This window comes from Pongo pygmaeus, chromosome 13 (genome assembly GCF_028885625.2).
Source record: "Pongo pygmaeus isolate AG05252 chromosome 13, NHGRI_mPonPyg2-v2.0_pri, whole genome shotgun sequence".
In the NCBI taxonomy this organism is placed as follows: Eukaryota; Metazoa; Chordata; class Mammalia; order Primates; family Hominidae; genus Pongo; species Pongo pygmaeus.
This window is the reverse complement of record NC_072386.2, coordinates 73,554,762-73,572,894: the sequence shown is the minus strand read 5'-3', so window position 1 is coordinate 73,572,894 and position 18,133 is coordinate 73,554,762. Positions and strand designations below refer to the sequence as shown.

The window sequence follows — 18,133 nt, the reverse complement described above, 5'->3', positions numbered from 1 at the left end:
ATCCATCTGGTTGTTACAATCAGAGAGATAAGAAATGAAAGGCAAGTGATACATGAGCAGTGCCATGGACTGTGCATCAGGCAGCCTTGGGTGGTATGAATACTATAAGAGCTCTGGACATTTGGTTTTCTTTGTAAAAAGAAATTTTAAAGGGAAATTACAATCCCAGAGAATGAAGTTGGACTCTGAACAAAGGTTTTATTATTTGCTCCTTAAATAATTCCCAAACTCTCACAAGAGAAAACTAGATGCCTGCCAGTTATGGGATAAAATAGCCATGTCTAGTACGTTGTATTTGTTAGATCAGTACTTCTTGAGTTGGTTCTTCCTTAAAGAATTCCCCTCCCTCATACCCCATTGGGAGGCCACCTAAAAAACTTTACGCCCATCTATCATGATGCTGATGTGACAGATGATCTAGTTAGGTGACTGACAGCAGAAGCACAAAAATCAGATATAAGATGATTTTCAGAATCAGGTAGGATTTTTTAGGAGAGAATACATGACGGGGGCCTATTGTCAAGTGATTAAATCCTAAACACCGTGTGATACTCATATTCCACTATATGTTATAATTTTAACAGCTTATAATAATTTATATTGATAAATGGACTGTCTAAGATTTTATTGCCTTTTGTGAGAAGTCATCTTGAGGTTTGGTTACAGAGATGGTGCAAAGGAAATATTTTGTAATGGAAACCAGAACAAAGGTATAAAGGCAATTTCTAATTTATTGTTGTTGTTTTCCAAGGTCATTTTTTGTTTTGAGAATTTAAAGTACATTTCCAATAGAAGAACGTTGTACTATAGAAAATTCCCAGGCTAGCCATACAATTTTATTTGTCCTATGACATATATTAAATATTTTGCCTAGAGCCTTAATTCAGCTATACCTAACTACCATGTATAAAGAATAAGTATATACATTGTGGTATTCAAATTAGGAATATTGCCCTGGCAGAGGGAGTGGAGACGGCTCTGGGTTTCTTCCTGTGGTGGGATTTGGATTGGAGGGGATGCAGACCTTTGGCGGCAGCACCACAGTTCTCCAGGTGTTCTGAACTGGGAAGATGGGGAAGAGGGCACATTTGTTGGGGTGTGTCTGTGCTGTGTTTAAGAGCTAGGATGTTTTCCATGCGTTCTTTTGGTTTCATTTTTGAATACTGTTTTCCATAAGTGAAGATAGAAGAGTTGTCCAGAAGAGAAGGAGCTGTGTAGATTCTGAAAGAAGTATTTGTCTGTGAGGCACAACAGTATTGTTAAATTAATTTTGACCTTTGTTTGAGGGGAGCATTTTCCAGTGATTGGCTATTTTAAGAGTGCCAATCTAATAACCCCTTTAAAAGCACTTAGAGTAATAGGATAAAATTAGACTTTTAAAATATCACTTTTTTTGTTGTTGGGTGGGGGAATCACTTGCAAGGTCCACACAAGTCCGCCTATGTACTCTCTGGATCGAATATTTGCTGGATTTCGAACACGAAGTCAGATGCTGTTGGGTCACATAGAAGAACAAGATGAGGTCCTCCACTGCCAATTTTCTGATAACAGTGATGATGAAGAATCAGAAGGCCAAGAGAAATCTGGAATTAGGTATGTTAAATATACACTGATTTAATAAATATTTAGAATTATATGCTGCAATAAATATAGAAGTGTAGGTTTTTTCCATTAGAGTATATCTTTTATGTTTAATAGAAGAGTAGGTAACTTTTGCTAGATGTACTGTCATCTAATGTGTTATGAAAATAGTATTTGAACACAAGTCATCAGTCTTATAACTGAAAAATAATTTTGCTTTTAGAGCTTTTATAGTAATGAGATTCTAATTTTCAGAGGTTTTTTTTTTTTTTTTTTTTTTTTTTGATTTCCTTATTCTGTTGCCACGTTGGCAACAAACATGACTTTTCTACTGGATTCAACATGGGTGGGGGGGCATCCTTTTATTTTGAGCAATATTAGTAACATTCTGTTTTTATATGTAATTAATAATTTTTTTTAACATTACTGTCACTTTTTGGGGAAACTAATTTGAGGGCAGATTAGAAAACACTAACAAATAAGTTAACTTTCTGATTTTTTTTAAGATGTAGAAGTCGTTCATGGATTCAGAAGCCAGACTCTGTTTGTTCCCTTGTTGAATTGAGTGATATTCAGGATGAAACACAAAAGTCAGATTTGGAGAATGAAGGTACATAGATTTTCTTAAATAATGTAGACCTAATGGTTATAGGACACTTATCTTTTTCCTCCGTTGATACTTTAAGAAACATCCAGGAATTCTCAAAGACCAGAACTTGGTACAAATGCTTTCCTAGTTGGTAGAACTTCTTTTATGTTCTCTGTTTTACCTCTTTTACTCCTTAATAATAAAAAAAGATTTTCTATCAATTAATTATGGCTAGAGATATAGGCTAACTCCCTCAGAATAAGGATTTTTATATTCAGACCTGAATTGATATGCTTTGTATTCCTGATGATGTTAAAATACAGTATAAATAATTGTATTAGGTGTCTACTCCTTCACTGGGACTTGTGCCTAACGTCAATGATGTATTTGGCATTAGAGCCCAATTAGTGTACTGGGTGTTGGTAATGTTTTAGTACACAACTGCTAAGAATTTTTATGCATCAATAACAACATCAAAAACATTTATGAGCCATGCATAGTAGCTCATGCCTGTAATCCCAGTGCTTTGAGAGGCTGAAACGGGAGAATTGCTTGAGGCCAGGAGTTTGAGGCCAGCCTGAGCAACATAGTGAGATTGTCTCTCTACAGAAAATTAGCTGAGCGTGGTAGTGTGTACCTACTCAGGAGGAAGGCTGAGGTGGGAGAATCGCTTGAGCCCAGGAGTTCGAGGCTGTAGTGAGCCGAGATCACACCACTGCACTCTAGTCTAGGTGACACAGCAAGACCCTGCCTCAAAAAAAAAAAAAAAATCTCCTACTACCTATAGTTTTCACAACTTTTTTTTTTTTTTTTAGACGAAGTCTCTCTCTGTCACCCAGGCTGGAGTGCAATGGTGCAGTGTCGACTCACTGCAGCCTCTGCCTCCTGGGTTCAAGCAATTCTCCTGCCTCAGTCTCCCAAGCAGCTGGGACTACAGATGTGTGCCACCACACCCGGCTAATTTTTGTATTTTTAGTAGAGATGGGGGTCTCACTATGTTGGCCAGGCTGGTCTTGAACTTCTGACCTTACGATCTGCACACCTTAGCCTCCCGAAGTGCTGGGATTACAGGTGTGAGCCACTGTGCCCAGCCGGTAGTAGTAGATTTTGTTAACTCATCTCTCTTGGTCAATGCGTGGTTGACCCACAAAAAATAAGGGAATAGGGACTATAAATAATATAAGTGCTACACTTTGAAAATATAGAGCATCTCTTTAAGAACCTATACGTGGCTTTATGAGCCAAAAATTTAAGTGTAACTAAAATAAATTTCAAACTGTGGAAATAATAAAGGTAAATGCTACTAAGCAGCCATACTTGAGCTGTTTATTACTGCTCTGCAACCAGGAAAAAAAACTTATGTCAGAATGTAAATGAGCTTACACTAGTTCCTTCCTTGAGAAAGTCTGGCTATGAAAAAAATGTCACCTGAACTAAAGCAGTGTGCTTAGTGACATAGTTGATTTACATTCTGGTGCAGGACAGTAACAAACAGTGCTAGACCACACTCTGAGTAGCCTGGTATAGTCTGCATTCTCCAATTACAATAAAAGTAGAAGTTGATACGAAACAAATTCACCCCGCTATCCTTCTGGAAATTTTACACCTATCTCAAATAACTCATGTTAAAGGCAATGAAAAACGGTGTGTCTGAACCTATGGGATATTAAGAAAGTATATATACATATATGTATTAATTTGTAAGAAAATAAAAACTCTTACTGTAATCTGGAATGCTAGAGTCCCAATTGCTGTGTATTTTTCCCCCTTTTTCCTTCCTTTCCTTTTTGTCTCTTCCGCTGCCACCTCTAAATTGCTTTTGAGTCTGCTTTTCTTTTTTTAACTCTACTTCTGTTGAATATTTTACCAGCAGATAGTTTTATTTCTCCATTTTTTTTTAAAGATTTAAAGATTGATTGTCTCCAGGAGAGTCAGGAATTGAATTTGCAAAAATTAAAGAATTCAGAACGCATACTTACTGAAGCTAAACAAAAAATGAGAGAACTTACAATTAACATCAAGATGAAGGAAGATCTGATTAAAGAATTAATAAAAACAGGTAATAGTATCTTGTGAACCAGCTTATATGAGAAAGAAAACTTCTAAAATTGCTTCTGATGTGGTAGCAGTTACTTTAGTTTTTGAAGCTCAGGTCTATCCACTTAGCTTAGATTGGTGTAACAAGGTGAGTTTTTAGGCCAATATGTGGAGGTTAGTTATCAAAAGAATTTTGTTCTTTTGGGATTTCACCTCTGAATTGTTCTAACCGGTGTGAACTCTGCATTGTGCTAAAATTCTGTGGCACCTAATGTGCCAGTTACAACATGTTTATTTTATTTTTTTGAGACAGGGTCTCACTCTGTCACCTAGGCTGGAGTGCAGTGGTGCAGTCATGACTCACTGCAGCCTTGACCTCTGGGGCTCAACCAATCCTCCTACCTCAGCCTCCCAAGTAGCTGGGACTACAGGCGTGTGCCACCATGCCCAGTACGCATCAGTAGTTTTTATAATTTTTTTTTGCAGTGTATTAGAATTGATAAAATATAGTATAGATGTCCTGTTAGTTGGCAGAAGCAGCTGCTATTCAAGAGAAGTCTTCAGTGAGAGGGCATTGAAAAGTAAGCACTCACTGACACTTTTGATAGTCACCATCTCTGAGGATTTTTAGGAAAGCTCCAAATTGCCCTTGGTTCTAATGAGCAAGAAAAGGGTCTTCTCTGTATAAGCTCTGGTATCCTCTATTTTAAAACAACCACATTGCGTATACCAGGCTACAAACACATGCTTGTTTAATGAGATCCATAGTAAGATAACCTTTCTGAAAGAAAGTCATTGATTCTAGTGGGTAAATATCCTCAACTTCCACAGGCAGTACCCTGAAATCCTGGGAATGGAGAAACCATTCTAGATCAGCTCCTAGATACTCCTAAGAGGGATCAACTGGTGTTTGATCCTGCCTGTGGGGAAGCAGCATGGTCAAACTCATTTAAACATCTGGGTAACTGGAGCTAGGATGATGCATAGCACATATGTCACTAGGAATGAGAAAGGAAAAAGCTTTGGGAAAGTAGCTAAGCAGGGGATGCTTCTTAAAAAATGTCAAAAAAAAAAAAAACACAAAAAACTTAATGCCCTTAATGCTCTCTCACTGAAGACTTCTCTTGAATAGCAGCTACTTCTGCCAACTAATAATAACGGGACATCTATACTATATTTTATCAATTCTAATACACTGAAAAAAAATTTATAAAAACTACTGATGCGTACTGAGCATGGTGGCACATGCCTGTAGTCCCAGCTACTTGGAAGGCTGAAGTAGGAGGATTGGTTGAGCCCCAGAGGTCAAGGCTGCAGTGAGTCATGATTGCACCACTGCATTCCAGCCTAGGTGACAGAGCGAGACCGTCTCAAAAAAATAAAATAAACATGTTGTAATTGGCACTGTATATATTTTTAGTGGTTCATAAAATATTGGTGTGTTGAACAATTAATGAATAGTCCAAAATGATTTGTTAAAATATAGTAGTTGTATGTATTTTAAAGTTAGTCAAGTAATCATAAATTAGAGTCAGAGGACAGTTCACACTGCATTTAGTTAAATAACTTTTATGAAAAAATGATGAGTATTTTTGGATAGCAGTATAACCAGCTATATAAATAGTATAATAGGCTGGGTGTGGTGGCTCACGCCTGTAATCCCAGCACTTTGGGAGGTCGAGGTGGGTGGATCATTTGAGGTCAGGAGTTCGAGACCAGCCTGGCCAACATGGTGAAACCCTGTCTCTACTAAAAATACAAAAATTAGCTTGGCATGGGGGCGTGTGCCTGTAATCCGAGCTACTCAGGAGGCTGTGGCAGGAGAATTGCTGGAACCCAGGAGGCGGAGGTGGCAGTGAGCTGACATTGTACTACTGCACTCTAGCCCAGGTGACAGAGCAAGACTCTGTCTAAATAAATAAATAGTATAATAAACTGTCTCTGGTGAGTATTCATCCCCTGAGCTTTAGACTCCTGTTTTCTACTGCCACGAGTTTGCCAGTCTAGTTCAGGGACGGTTGCCTATTCAGAGCAAATCAAAACCAAGCTTTTAGGGTCACTAGCTGGACTTAGAATCAAAAGAGATATAGAAATATCTTTATTCTATTTTTTCTGTTCTATATATTAATAAGAAAAGAATTTAAAAGGAATTAATCTTGAATAAGTTCAGGTTAGTGAAAAAGGAGAGAGTTAGCTTTGGATGAAAAGATTCTTAAGAGACATAATAAATCAAATGCATTGTGGACCTTGTTTAGATCCTGATTTAAATAAACCAATTGTGAAACACATTTTGAGGCAATTGGGGAAGTCTGAATATGGACTGATTGGTGTTAATATTCTTAGTGTGATAGTGACTTTTTGGTTATGTCCATATTTTGTATGAATGCTGATTGCAGTATGTATAAGTAAAAAGAGGAATTTAACAAAATGAAGTATGTATAGGTGAGAAGAATGACATTCTGGGATTGCTTTATAATATTTAAGCAAAGTAAAACAAAAGGCATATTTGAAGCAGCTGTGACAAAATCTTGATAACTTTTAAATCTGGGTGATGGGGGTTCATTTTATTATTTCTTTTGTTATATTTAAAAATTTTCATAATAATTTAAAAAAGGAATTCAAGCAGACAGATTATTGGTAGCAGGAGGCTGGAGTATACTAAGCAAGAGGACAAACAGTCACTCCAAATATCCTTCTTAACTGAGTTTGATGCCAGCAAAGCTCACCTACAAATTCAGAGGCCCAGAAATGTCACTCTAAAACGCCAAAGATTGAACCAGTGAGACTGACTGGCAGCAGATGGGAACAGTCATTAAGAAACTAATCATTAAGAGGCCTGATGGCAAGCTGTGTTTGATGGGGGTGGGTGGGGACAACTGGGTTTTTAATGCTATGCCTTAAATAGTATCACTGCCTGGCTGGATTTTAGAGTAGAGTATTTTTATGTTTTTGACGTTTAACTTCTTTTTACATAATTTATACTAATAATAATTATTATTATGGTTAAGGTAACGATGCCAAATCTGTAAGCAAGCAGTATTCTTTGAAAGTAACAAAGCTAGAGCATGATGCAGAACAGGCAAAAGTCGAACTAACTGAAACACAAAAGCAGCTACAGGAGCTGGAAAACAAAGATCTTTCTGATGTTGCAATGAAGGTAAAATTACAGAAAGAGTTTCGTAGAAAGATGGATGCTGCAAAGCTGAGAGTTCAGGTAATTTAAAAAATGTAATTGAGAAACTTATTTAAGCTTTCTTGCTTCTGAGGATTCTTGTACTGAGTTAGGAAAGAAGTGGGATTCAGTTTATACCAGCAAGAGAAACTGGGTGTCAACTTTTCTTTTGTAGTGTGCTGGTCGATTTACATATTTTACAATCTGGGTAGTATATTTCTTAATTCAAGAAGTATCTTCTTTCAATCATCATATCAAAAAACCACATGGTAAGAAATAAACATAACCATGAAACTGTTTTTTTTCTGAAGGACAAAGGATTAAATAATGGTTAAATAATACAAATAAAACAGCTGGTACATATATGACACTTTGTAGACACTCAACAAATGGGAACTGTTTCGAGATATGGTTTTCCCAAACCATAACTGATTGGCTTAAGAAAGGTTAATAACTTTGTGTACTGCAACTCATCCTTAACTTTCTAATGCCTGGTTTTAGCTTTAACTTTAGAAATAGCTACAGTTAAAAATTCTATTCTATGAGAAATATTCCATCACATAGAGATTTTGTGTGATGAAGCCATTTCCGGGTGCTTTGGAGATAGTCACAGTGCTTTGTTAGTCTGATCATAATGAACTTTCTAGGATGTGTCCTCTATTTCTTTATCTCTCATGGTCTACTGCTTTCTTTCATGTTATAGAAACATTTTTATATTTTTCCATTATAGGTAGAGTTGTAATTAACCTATTCACAGCATTATTATTCTTATTGAACTATGCCACAGTTATTTGCTTTCAACAAAATAGATGTTTACAATATACCTCTGTTGTGCCCGGTATATTGTAATATACCAGTATATTCTGGTGTGACAGGCCAGAAAAGTCCCTCCTGGGGTTTCTAATGCCACCTCAAACATCTGGATATTTCCACTAAAAGTTGTTACCTAAATAGCTTCTCAAGTCAACATCAAGTTAAAATAATATGACTTGAATGTTTGAACTGCTTAAAGGAGGACATAGGGTGTCTATCTATGTCACACCTTCCATTTTCCTTCAGAATAGTTATTTCCACTTTGGAATTCACCTTTCCATGCTTTGTTTCTGCTGTATATCCTTTTCTGCTAAGAGTACTGATAAGGAAAGAAAATGAAAGGTATAGAACTTTACCTCAAAAGAAACATCTGATACAGCAGAGGACAGAAACAAGACATAGTTTTAGAAATTTTGTATCTTTGACATATCCATGCACTACTCATGGGGATAAGGATGATAAGGAGGATGAGGAGGACAGTAGTTACCATTCGTTGAGGGCCTATACATACCAAATGGTTTATATGCATTATTTAATCCTTTGAAGTGGGCATTTTTAGCCATTTTACAAATGTGGAAAGAAAGGTTTAGAAAGGTAAAATAACTCAGTCAGAGTCCCATAGTGGTGATGATAATACTGGTTTTCAGGTCTCTAACATATCATACTTTTTTTTTGAGATGGAGTCTTGCTCTGTTGCCCAGGCTGGAGTGCAGTGGCATGATCTCAGCCCACTGCAGTTGCCTCCTCCCAGGCTCAAATGATCCTCTTGCCTCAGGCTCTCAAATAGCTGGGATTACAGGTGCCTGCCACCATGCCCGCAAATTTTTGTATTTTTAGTAGAGATGCAGTTTCACCACATTGGTCAGGCTGGTCTCAAACTCCTGACCTCAAGTGATCCCCCTGTCTTGGCCTCAGAAAGTGCGGGATTACAGGTGTGAGTCACCGCACCCAGCCATATCATGCTGTTTTAAAATATTGAAATACTAGTATTTTTATTGGTATAAAACAGTTATTTCAATTTTTAAAACAAAACATTTTTAAATTAAAAACTTCTAAAACCTGTATTTTTAATGTCTTTAGGTATATGTAGAGCGTTACATGCTGCATTAATAGTTTAATGCTGACAGATGCACTTTTGAGCAACTATGAAATAAGTGCAAAAGACAATGGCAACAGTATCTCACTCTTAAGTAAGACTTTCAGGATGTACACTGATATTTTTAATATTATGTGAAAAAGACACTAAAGTACTGGTATTATAATTTTTGCTGCAGTATTGTAATTACTGTCAATTGTAAGTGGCAAAGCCAGTGTCCAAATTTAGGTACTGGAAACAGCAAAGGCCTGTGGCCTCCAAGCCAGTGGTACCCAAAGTAGTCCATCTGCAGATTGTTCCTCTTCTGTGATGAGATAAAGGTCAATCATTGCACAGCTTCCTTGATCGAAAAAGTCTCACATGAAAACATCAACCGAATCTAACAGTATGCTGAGGAGTGCAAATTGACAACAATGTCTGTGAACTAGCACTGGTCCACAGATCACATTTTGAGTAGCACTGCTCTAAGCAGCAGTGCCTCTTGGATACTTAGTTTAATTAAAACAAAACTTGCCTATGCTAACACTTTATTGCCAAAATAAAGGAAATAATTAATTGTGGTCTGCATAATTTATGAATGACATCCCTTTACCTTTTTTATGCCACCTAATTGGTAGTTAGTGCATTGCTAATCACATAATACAAGTTTAATATATGTTTGTTTGGTCAGGACTAAATTGTAACACAAGTATTTTATATTAGTGGTGTGAACACTTTGAAAGTCTAATGCTATCTATACGTAATTTTAGTTAGATGAGAAGTAATTTAAGATAAATGTTAAAATAGTAATTATAATGGTTGGTCACTCTCAGGGAAGATGTTATCAGCTCTGATCATCCTAACTCAGGGATTAACGATTTAGGCTATAGCTGTAGCTATAAGAACAAGAGCACAGTGGAATGCTGTGCAGCCACCCGGAACAAATCTATATGAAAAGACCTCTGAGATAAGTAAGAAAAAAAGGGAGACAGTAGTCTATATAGAATACATATGCAGCTATTTGCATGCATATGCATACATTTTTTTCTGGAAGAATATTTAAGAAATTGATCATTTTGTGTTGGGAAGCAGGACAGGTAGATTGGGGTGTATGATAAGAGTGACTCTTAAAATATAAATTCAGTTTTATACTGTTTTAACTATTTTTTAAATTAAAATACTTATTAATGAAAAGCAAATCACCTGTTTCATTTTGTTTGTTGTCCACATCAGGAAGTCTCATCATTCTTTATACTTTTACATATATGATGCAAATTATGATGGTTTCCCTAATTGCAAAAATGGAAATGTATGATAGTAAGCAATTGTTTGTGAACCTGTCAAAAATAAATGAAAATCTAGGGAAAATTTCTTCTTTTACCATCAAATGAAAAGATTAAGTTTAGTTGAGGATTGTGAGAGATTCAGTTTTTCATTTTGAAATATTCCGTATGATCTCAGGTCTTACAGAAGAAGCAACAAGATAGTAAGAAACTGGCATCACTGTCAATCCAAAATGAGAAACGTGCTAATGAACTAGAGCAGAGTGTAGATCACATGAAGTATCAAAAGATACAGCTACAAAGAAAACTACGAGAAGAAAATGAAAAAAGGAAGCAACTGGATGCAGTAATTAAGCGGGACCAGCAAAAAATCAAAGTAATATTGTCATACATTCCTGCTAAGTATAATATGAAATGTTAAATGGCTCAGAATCCATGGTCTTCATTCAGTTGGCTTGTGAAGTATCTATCCTTGACCTGCCCTTCACTGCTGTCCTTATTCACTTTAAAGCTTTGTTCATCTACATAGTAAAACCTATTTATTGAATTCTGAGTACTGTCTTGAAGGCTTTGACTTCACAAAAGAAGGTACAATGATAATTTCTCTTAGTAGGATCCTAACTTTAATTGAAGCTGTCAAAAACATACATTTATAAAGCCAACTTTCTAAATAATACCTATCATTTGAATAGGATTTTCTGTTTTCAAAGTGCTTTGACATGCATTGTCCATGTGGCTACACAGAAAAAGTACCAGGTAAAATGGTACCATTTCATTCACAGTGAGCAGAAAAATGATCAGACCTGTATGCACAGCAGTTCTAGAATAGATTGGGCTGGGGAAGAACTTAGGGGTGTCAGCCTAGGCTTTTTGACCAGGCTATCATAGGTTCAAATCCTAGCTCACTCAGTTGCTGGCTGAGAGATTTATTGAGAAAATAAATTTTCTCAAATTTCTCAAAAATTTTACCCTGTCTGAGTCTGTTTATTCTTATCTAAAATGGCCTTAATCCTACTTGTCCCACAGGGCTTTTTTGAAAAAGATGATGATGATCATAGTAACAGACACTTATCTAGTACTATGTGCAGGCTCTGTTCCGTTGAAATGTTAAGCTGAACCCAAGGCGTGGGACATAATTGGAGATTTCCTAGATATTTTAAAAATTAAGATTTTATTTTTTTAGAGCCATTTTAGGTTCACAGCAAAATTGAAAGGAAAGTACAGAGATACGCCATATACTCCCTGTCCCTGCACATGTTTAGCCTCTCCCGTTATCAGTATGCCCCAGATTTCCTAGATTTTCAACAATGGATATAACCTATTTTCCGACCTTAAAAAAAAAAAATCACAGAATTCAGCAATGGAAGGGAACTTAAAGAGCATTTAAACCAAGTTACTCATTATTTATTATTAATTTTTAAGTTGTGGTAAAATATATATAACATAAAATTTACCACTTTAACTTTTTTTCTTTTTTTCTTTTTTTTTTGAGATGGAGTTTCACTCTTGTTGTCCAGGCTGGAGTGCAATGGTGTGATCTCGGCTCAATGCAACCTCCGCCTCCTGGGTTCAAGTGATTCTCCTGCCTCAGCCTCCCGAGTAGCTGGGATTACAGGCGTGCACCACCACGCCCGGCTAATTTTGTATTTTTAGTAGAGACGGTGTTTCTCCATGTCGGTCAGGCTGGTCTTGAACTCCCAACCTCAGGTGATCTGCCTGCCTCAGCCTCCCAAAGTGCTGGGATTATAGGTGTGAGCTACCGTGCCCAACCCATTTTAACTGTTTTTTAAGTGTATAATTCAGTGGCATTAATTACATTCACAATCTTGTGCAACCATCACCACTATCTATTTCCAAAACATTTTCATCACTCCAGACAGACACTCTGTAATATTATGGAATAGCTCCTCATTTTCCCCTTCCTCCAGCTTTTGGTAATCTCTAATCTACTTTCTCTATGAATTTGCTTATTCTAGATACTTCATATAAGTAGAATTATATAATATTTTACCTTCTGTGTCAGCCTTATTTCATTTAGCATAATATTTTCAAGGTTTGTCTACATTGCAGCATGTACAAGAACTTCATTCCCTTTTATTGCCAAGTAATATTCCATTGTATGGATATGCCACAGTTTCTTTATCCATTCATCCATCAATGGACGCTTGAGTTGTTTCTACCATTTGGCTATTGTGAATAATGCTGGAGTGAACACTGGCATACAAATAAGTCTCTGTTTTCAATTCTTTTGGGTATGTACCTAGGAGTATGTACCTAGGAGTAGAATTTCTGGGTTATATGGTAAATCTGTGCTTAGCTTTTTGAGAAACCACTGTTCTCCATAGCAGCAGCATCATTTTACACTTCCACCAGCAATGTGTGAATGTTCTAATTTCTCCACACTTTTGTCAACACCTGTTTCTTTCCTTTTTTTTATTATAGTCATCCGAGTAGGTATGAAGTTGTATCTCTTTTTTTTTTTTGAGACAGAGTCTCTGTCTGTTGCCCAGGCTGGAGTGCAGTGGCGTGATCTTGGCTCACTGCAAGCTCTGCCTCCCGGGTTCACGCCATTCTCCTGCCTCAGCCTCCCGAGTAGCTGGGACTACAGGCACCCGCCACCACGCCCGGCTAATTTTTTGTATTTTTAGTAGAGATGGGTTTTCACCGTGTTAGCCAGGATGGATGAAGTTGTATCTCATTGTGGTTTTGGTTTCCATTTCCCTAATGACTAATGACGTTGAGCATCTTTTCATGTGCTTATTGGCTGTTCATAAATCTTCTTTGGAGAAATGTCTATTCAAGTTATTTGTCTACATTTTAATTTGGTTCTTTGTCTTTGTTGTTGAGTTGTATGAGTTCTTTATATATTCTGACATTAAATTCTATCAGATACATGATTTCCAAATATTTTTTCCTATTCTGTAGGTTTTCTTTATACTTTGATAATACCCTTGGATATGCAAAAATTTTTAGTTCTGTTGAAGTCCGATTTGTCTATTTTTTTCTTTTGTTGCTTGTGCTTTTTGGTGTCATGTCTAAGAATCCATTGCCTAAATCCAAGATCATGAAGATTTATGTTTTCTGCTAAGAGTTTTATGGTTTTTGCTTTTATATTTAGGTCATTAGTCCATTTGGGGTCAGTTTTTGTATATGGTGTGAAGTAGTGGTCCAGATTTATTCTTTTGCATGTGGAACTCCAGTTGTACCAGTACCATCTGTTGAAGAGACTGTTCTTTCCTCCATTGAATGGACTTGGCACCCTGATCAAAAATCATTTGGAGTGGGAAATAGGGAAATGCTGATAGGGGAAACGGGGAGATGTTGGTCAAATGGTACAAAGTTGCAGTTATGTAGAATAAATAAGTCTAGAGACTTAGTGTACAGCATGATGACTATTATATACTGGAAATTTGCTAAGAGAATGGATTTCAGGTACTCTTACCACAAAAAAAAAGCCAAAATGCTAACTATGTGAAGAGATAAATATGTTAGCTTGACTATAGTAATCATTTCACTATGTATATCAAAACATCATGTTGTATACCTTACATATGTACAATTTTGTTTTTTTGAGACAGGGTCTCACTCTGTCACCCAGGCTGAAGTGTGGTGGCATGATCATTAGCCCACTGCAGCCTCCAATTCCTGGGCTCAAGTGATCCCCCTGCCTTAGCCTTCTAAGCAGCTGGGACTACAGATGCACACCACCACACCTGGCTAATGTTTTTTTTCTACTTTTTATAGACAGTGTCTTGCTATATTTCCCAGGCTGGTCTTGAACTCCTGGCTTCAAGTGATCCTCTGGTCTTGGCCTCCCAAAGTATTGGGATTACAGGCCTGAGCCACTATGCTTGGCCCAAATTTTTATTTTTAAAAAATCAACTGGCCAAAGATATATGGTTACTAAAGTCTCAGTTCTATTCCATAGGTCTATATGTCTATCCTCATGCTAGTATCACACTATTTTGATTACTGTAGGTTTGTAGTAAGTCTTGAAATCGGGAAGTAAGTCCTCCCACCTTGCTCTTCTTTTTCAAGATGATTTTGGCTATTCAGGGCCCCTACAATTTTCCATGTGAATTTGAGGATGGGCTTTTCCATTTCTGCAAAAAAGGCCATTGGAATTTTAATAAGGATTGTTGAATCTCTAGATTGCTCTGAGTAGTATTCACATCTTGACAATATTAAATTTTCTTATCCACGAGCATGGGAAGTCTTTCCATTTGTTTAGGTCTTCATTAATTTCTTTCAGCAATGTCATAATTTTTAGTGTACCAGTAGTATTTTACCTCTTTACTTAAACTTGTTCCTAGATATTCTTTTAGATGCTATTATAAATGGAATTGCTTTTTAAATTTCCTTGACACTATAAGACAACCCAGTGAAGAGTATGAGTTTAATTGCAGCTATGGAAAAGTATTCTATACTCACCTAGGATGGAGTGTAGAAGTTAAGAGGGCAAAAATCAGAGCCATGAGGAACTCCCATATTTAAAAGAACTGGTAATAATAATAATGATATTCATAATAATGGTAATAATAATTATAGCAATAGTTAACATTTATTGAGATTTATATTCAAGCAATACTTTGCTAAGCATGTATGTGTCATCTTTTATCCTTTTTTCTTATTTTCAACTTTTTTTTTCTTCTGGATTTGTCTTTAAATATCTTAGTATTTTTCATCCTAAAATTATCTTCCTTCAACCTTTTTCCCGTCCCTTTCTTACCTCCCCTTTGTAACCAAACTTCTTGGAAAAGTTGACTGCATTTGTTTCTGTTACTTCTACTTTCATTCATTCTCTTATCCTCTCCAGCTGGCTTCTGGCTCTATCACCCACTTCACAGCTCTTGAGAAGTTCACTAGTGCTCTCTCTGTCACTAAAGTCCTTATCTTAATACTGTGCATCCAGCACAGGTCAGCACTCCCTCCGTCTTGAAGTATTTTCCCCTTGCCTTTGTGACATTATACTTTCCTTGTTTTTTCCTCTCTTCCTGATTGCTTGTTCTCTGTCTTGGTTAGCTCATCCTACTCCACCAGTCCTTTTAAATATGGGAGTTCCTCATGGCTCTGGTCTCTGCCCTCTTCTATACTCTATCCTAGGTAAGTATAGGATACTTTTCCATGGCTGCAATTAAACTGAAAATTTCCAAATTTAATGCTTAATCCCAAGTCTGTTCTTTGAGCTCCAACCTCTTCCCTAGGTTGTCTTATAGATGAATTAATGATCTTCCTTACTTACCTTTCCATGATTCCCCACTCCCTGCTCTCTTCATGGGGGAAAAATGTAGTTCTCCAATGTGCCTTACATGATATATCAGTTGGGTGTGCTAGAAATTTAGGCATCACCATTGGCTCTTGCCTCTTTCCTATGCATATCCAATGAACCACTAAAGCCTTCAGAGTATATCTTTAAAACACCATGAATCTGTCCAATTTTCATTTCTGCTGCCAACAACTTAGTCTGTTTTGTTTTAGCTCTTCTTCCAATGTGAAGATCAGGCCAGCCTGTTCAGTGTTGTGGTCTTTGGGTTTTAACTCCTCATCTCTCATAGGCCATGGCTTAAACCAGCAAGACGTAGTACTCTCTAAATCCATGCTTAGGGAAAAGAAGACACTGTCTTCTTTAAAGAGTAGAAGTCTGCTGAAATGCAACTCTGCTTGTAACTCAAACTTTTACCTTCTTATCTAGTGCACTTTTTTTTTTTGTTTTTTTGAGACAAGGTCTTGCTCTGTCATCCAGGCTTGAGTGCAGTGGTGTGATCGTGGCTCACTGCAGCCTTGGCCTCCTGGGCTCAAGCAATCCTCCCACCTCAGCCTCCCAAGTAGCTAGGACTGCAGGCACATGCCAGCGTACCTCACACATTTTTTAATTTTTTGTAGAGATAGGGTCTTACTATGTTGCCCAGGCTGATCTCAAACTCCTGGGCTCAAGTGATCCTCCTGCCTCAGCCTCCCAAAATGCTGGGATTACAGGCATAAGCCACCACACCTTGCCACCTAGGGCACTTTTATTCCATCTTGCCACATCTCTAATTCTAGTGAAATGACCCATTTATGGGGGATATCAGGTATTCCAGAAAAAGGAACAGACTTTCCCAAAGATATATTGATGTATCCTCTACTTAATGCAGAAACAGAAAACCTTCTTACAGTCCTAAAGGATATTTGCTGTCTGCTTGGAGCTAACTCTCTGAGACTCCTGTCTGTCTCTTTTCTACTTGACTAAACCATTTCCAAAGAATAGTACAACTTCTGCATAGGTTCTCTTCAAAGCAGCAGTTCTTAACTGAGGTCCATGGATAGGCTTTGAAGAAAAGATATGAGAACTCCTGAAATTGTGGGTGGTGGTGTGATCTTAAGCTTTTTAACCACCCATTTCCTCATCTATAAAATGGATTTTATAATAGTCCCTATATCATAGGATTGTTGTGAGGGCTAAATGGGATAATTAAATAGATATAAAAAGCCTAGCACAGTGCCTGGTACACAGTTATTTTAATATGTATAACAAAGATTACAATGTAAGAAAAAAGGCATTGTCTGGAGCAACATGTGGAAGAGGGAATTAGAAGTACTCCTGTATCCTTTTTTTTTTTGAGATGGAGTCTCTTTGTTGCCTAAGCTGGAGTGCAGTGGCATGATCTCGTCTCACTGCAAGCTCCGCCTCCCGGGTTCATGCCATTCTCCTGCCTCAGCCTCCCGAGTAGCTGGGACTACAGGCACTTGCCACCATGCCCAGCTAATTTTTTTGTCTTTTTATTAGAGACAGGGTTTCACGGTGTTAGCTAGGATGGTCTCGATCTCCTGACCTTGTGATCTACCCGCCTTGGCCTCCCAAAGTGCGGGGATTACAAGTGCGGTATACTTTTAAAGTGTATGTGGACAAACAGAAATAGTAGAGAGTCAACTCCAAGTATAAGGTCTCTTTATTTAAGGTAGCTTTATTTCATCATCCTGAAATGTCTAGGACTATCACAGGGGCTAAATTATAGCTATGAACTAGAACTAGGGAAGCATCAAGAACTATGGGTGGTAAACATAATAGGGTCCAAATTCACTCATAACTCAGATGGGTGTGACATTTTTCTTTATTTAGTCTATAGCACCTGTCTTCTTTGTGAGTGCACCTCTCTTCTATCCATGTCGTGATTATTGCTGGAAATATGGTGGAAACTAATCAAATGTTCTCTCTGTTCAAACCTTGTTCTAAAAATGTAAACACTTCCTTTAAATACTTCTCAGGTCTTTTGAATAAGAATGCTCAGTCTCTTAGCCTCCTCTTCCCTATGCTTCTCTCCCTAAGATGACAGCCAGTGTATGTTGTAGTTGGGTGTATAGCCTTCTTTTATCCTATGCCTTGGAGTTGAGGATTGTGACCAGCTGGAAATTGTTCTCCCTTGTCCACCTTACCCTGCCTAATCAGCTGGCCCCTGATGATGGAACCCCTGGCTGGTATAACTCACAGTTTCATCTTGCTTCTGATTTAGAGCATGGGGGTGCTTTCCCTTCATCTCATCTCCCACTAGCATTATAAGCCCCTACTGAGGCTACTAGGCATTCTGTCTAGCTTGCTAGCCCAG

At 37.4% G+C, this 18,133-nt stretch overlaps 1 protein-coding gene across 12 annotated transcripts in view; it reads left to right on the top strand.

Annotated features, from left to right (window-relative positions):
* KIF27 (kinesin family member 27) overlaps positions 1-18,133 on the top strand; it is an 89,551-nt gene that overhangs the window by 31,489 nt on the left and 39,929 nt on the right. For all 12 annotated transcript variants that reach the window (XM_054501653.2, XM_063649635.1, XM_054501654.2 and 9 more), the window contains 5 exons: positions 1,424-1,593; positions 2,088-2,191; positions 4,074-4,229; positions 7,216-7,421; positions 10,729-10,926. In XM_054501653.2, coding sequence (XP_054357628.1) covers positions 1,424-1,593; positions 2,088-2,191; positions 4,074-4,229; positions 7,216-7,421; positions 10,729-10,926 — 834 coding nt within the window. The remainder of the gene's footprint in view (positions 1-1,423; positions 1,594-2,087; positions 2,192-4,073; positions 4,230-7,215; positions 7,422-10,728; positions 10,927-18,133) is intronic.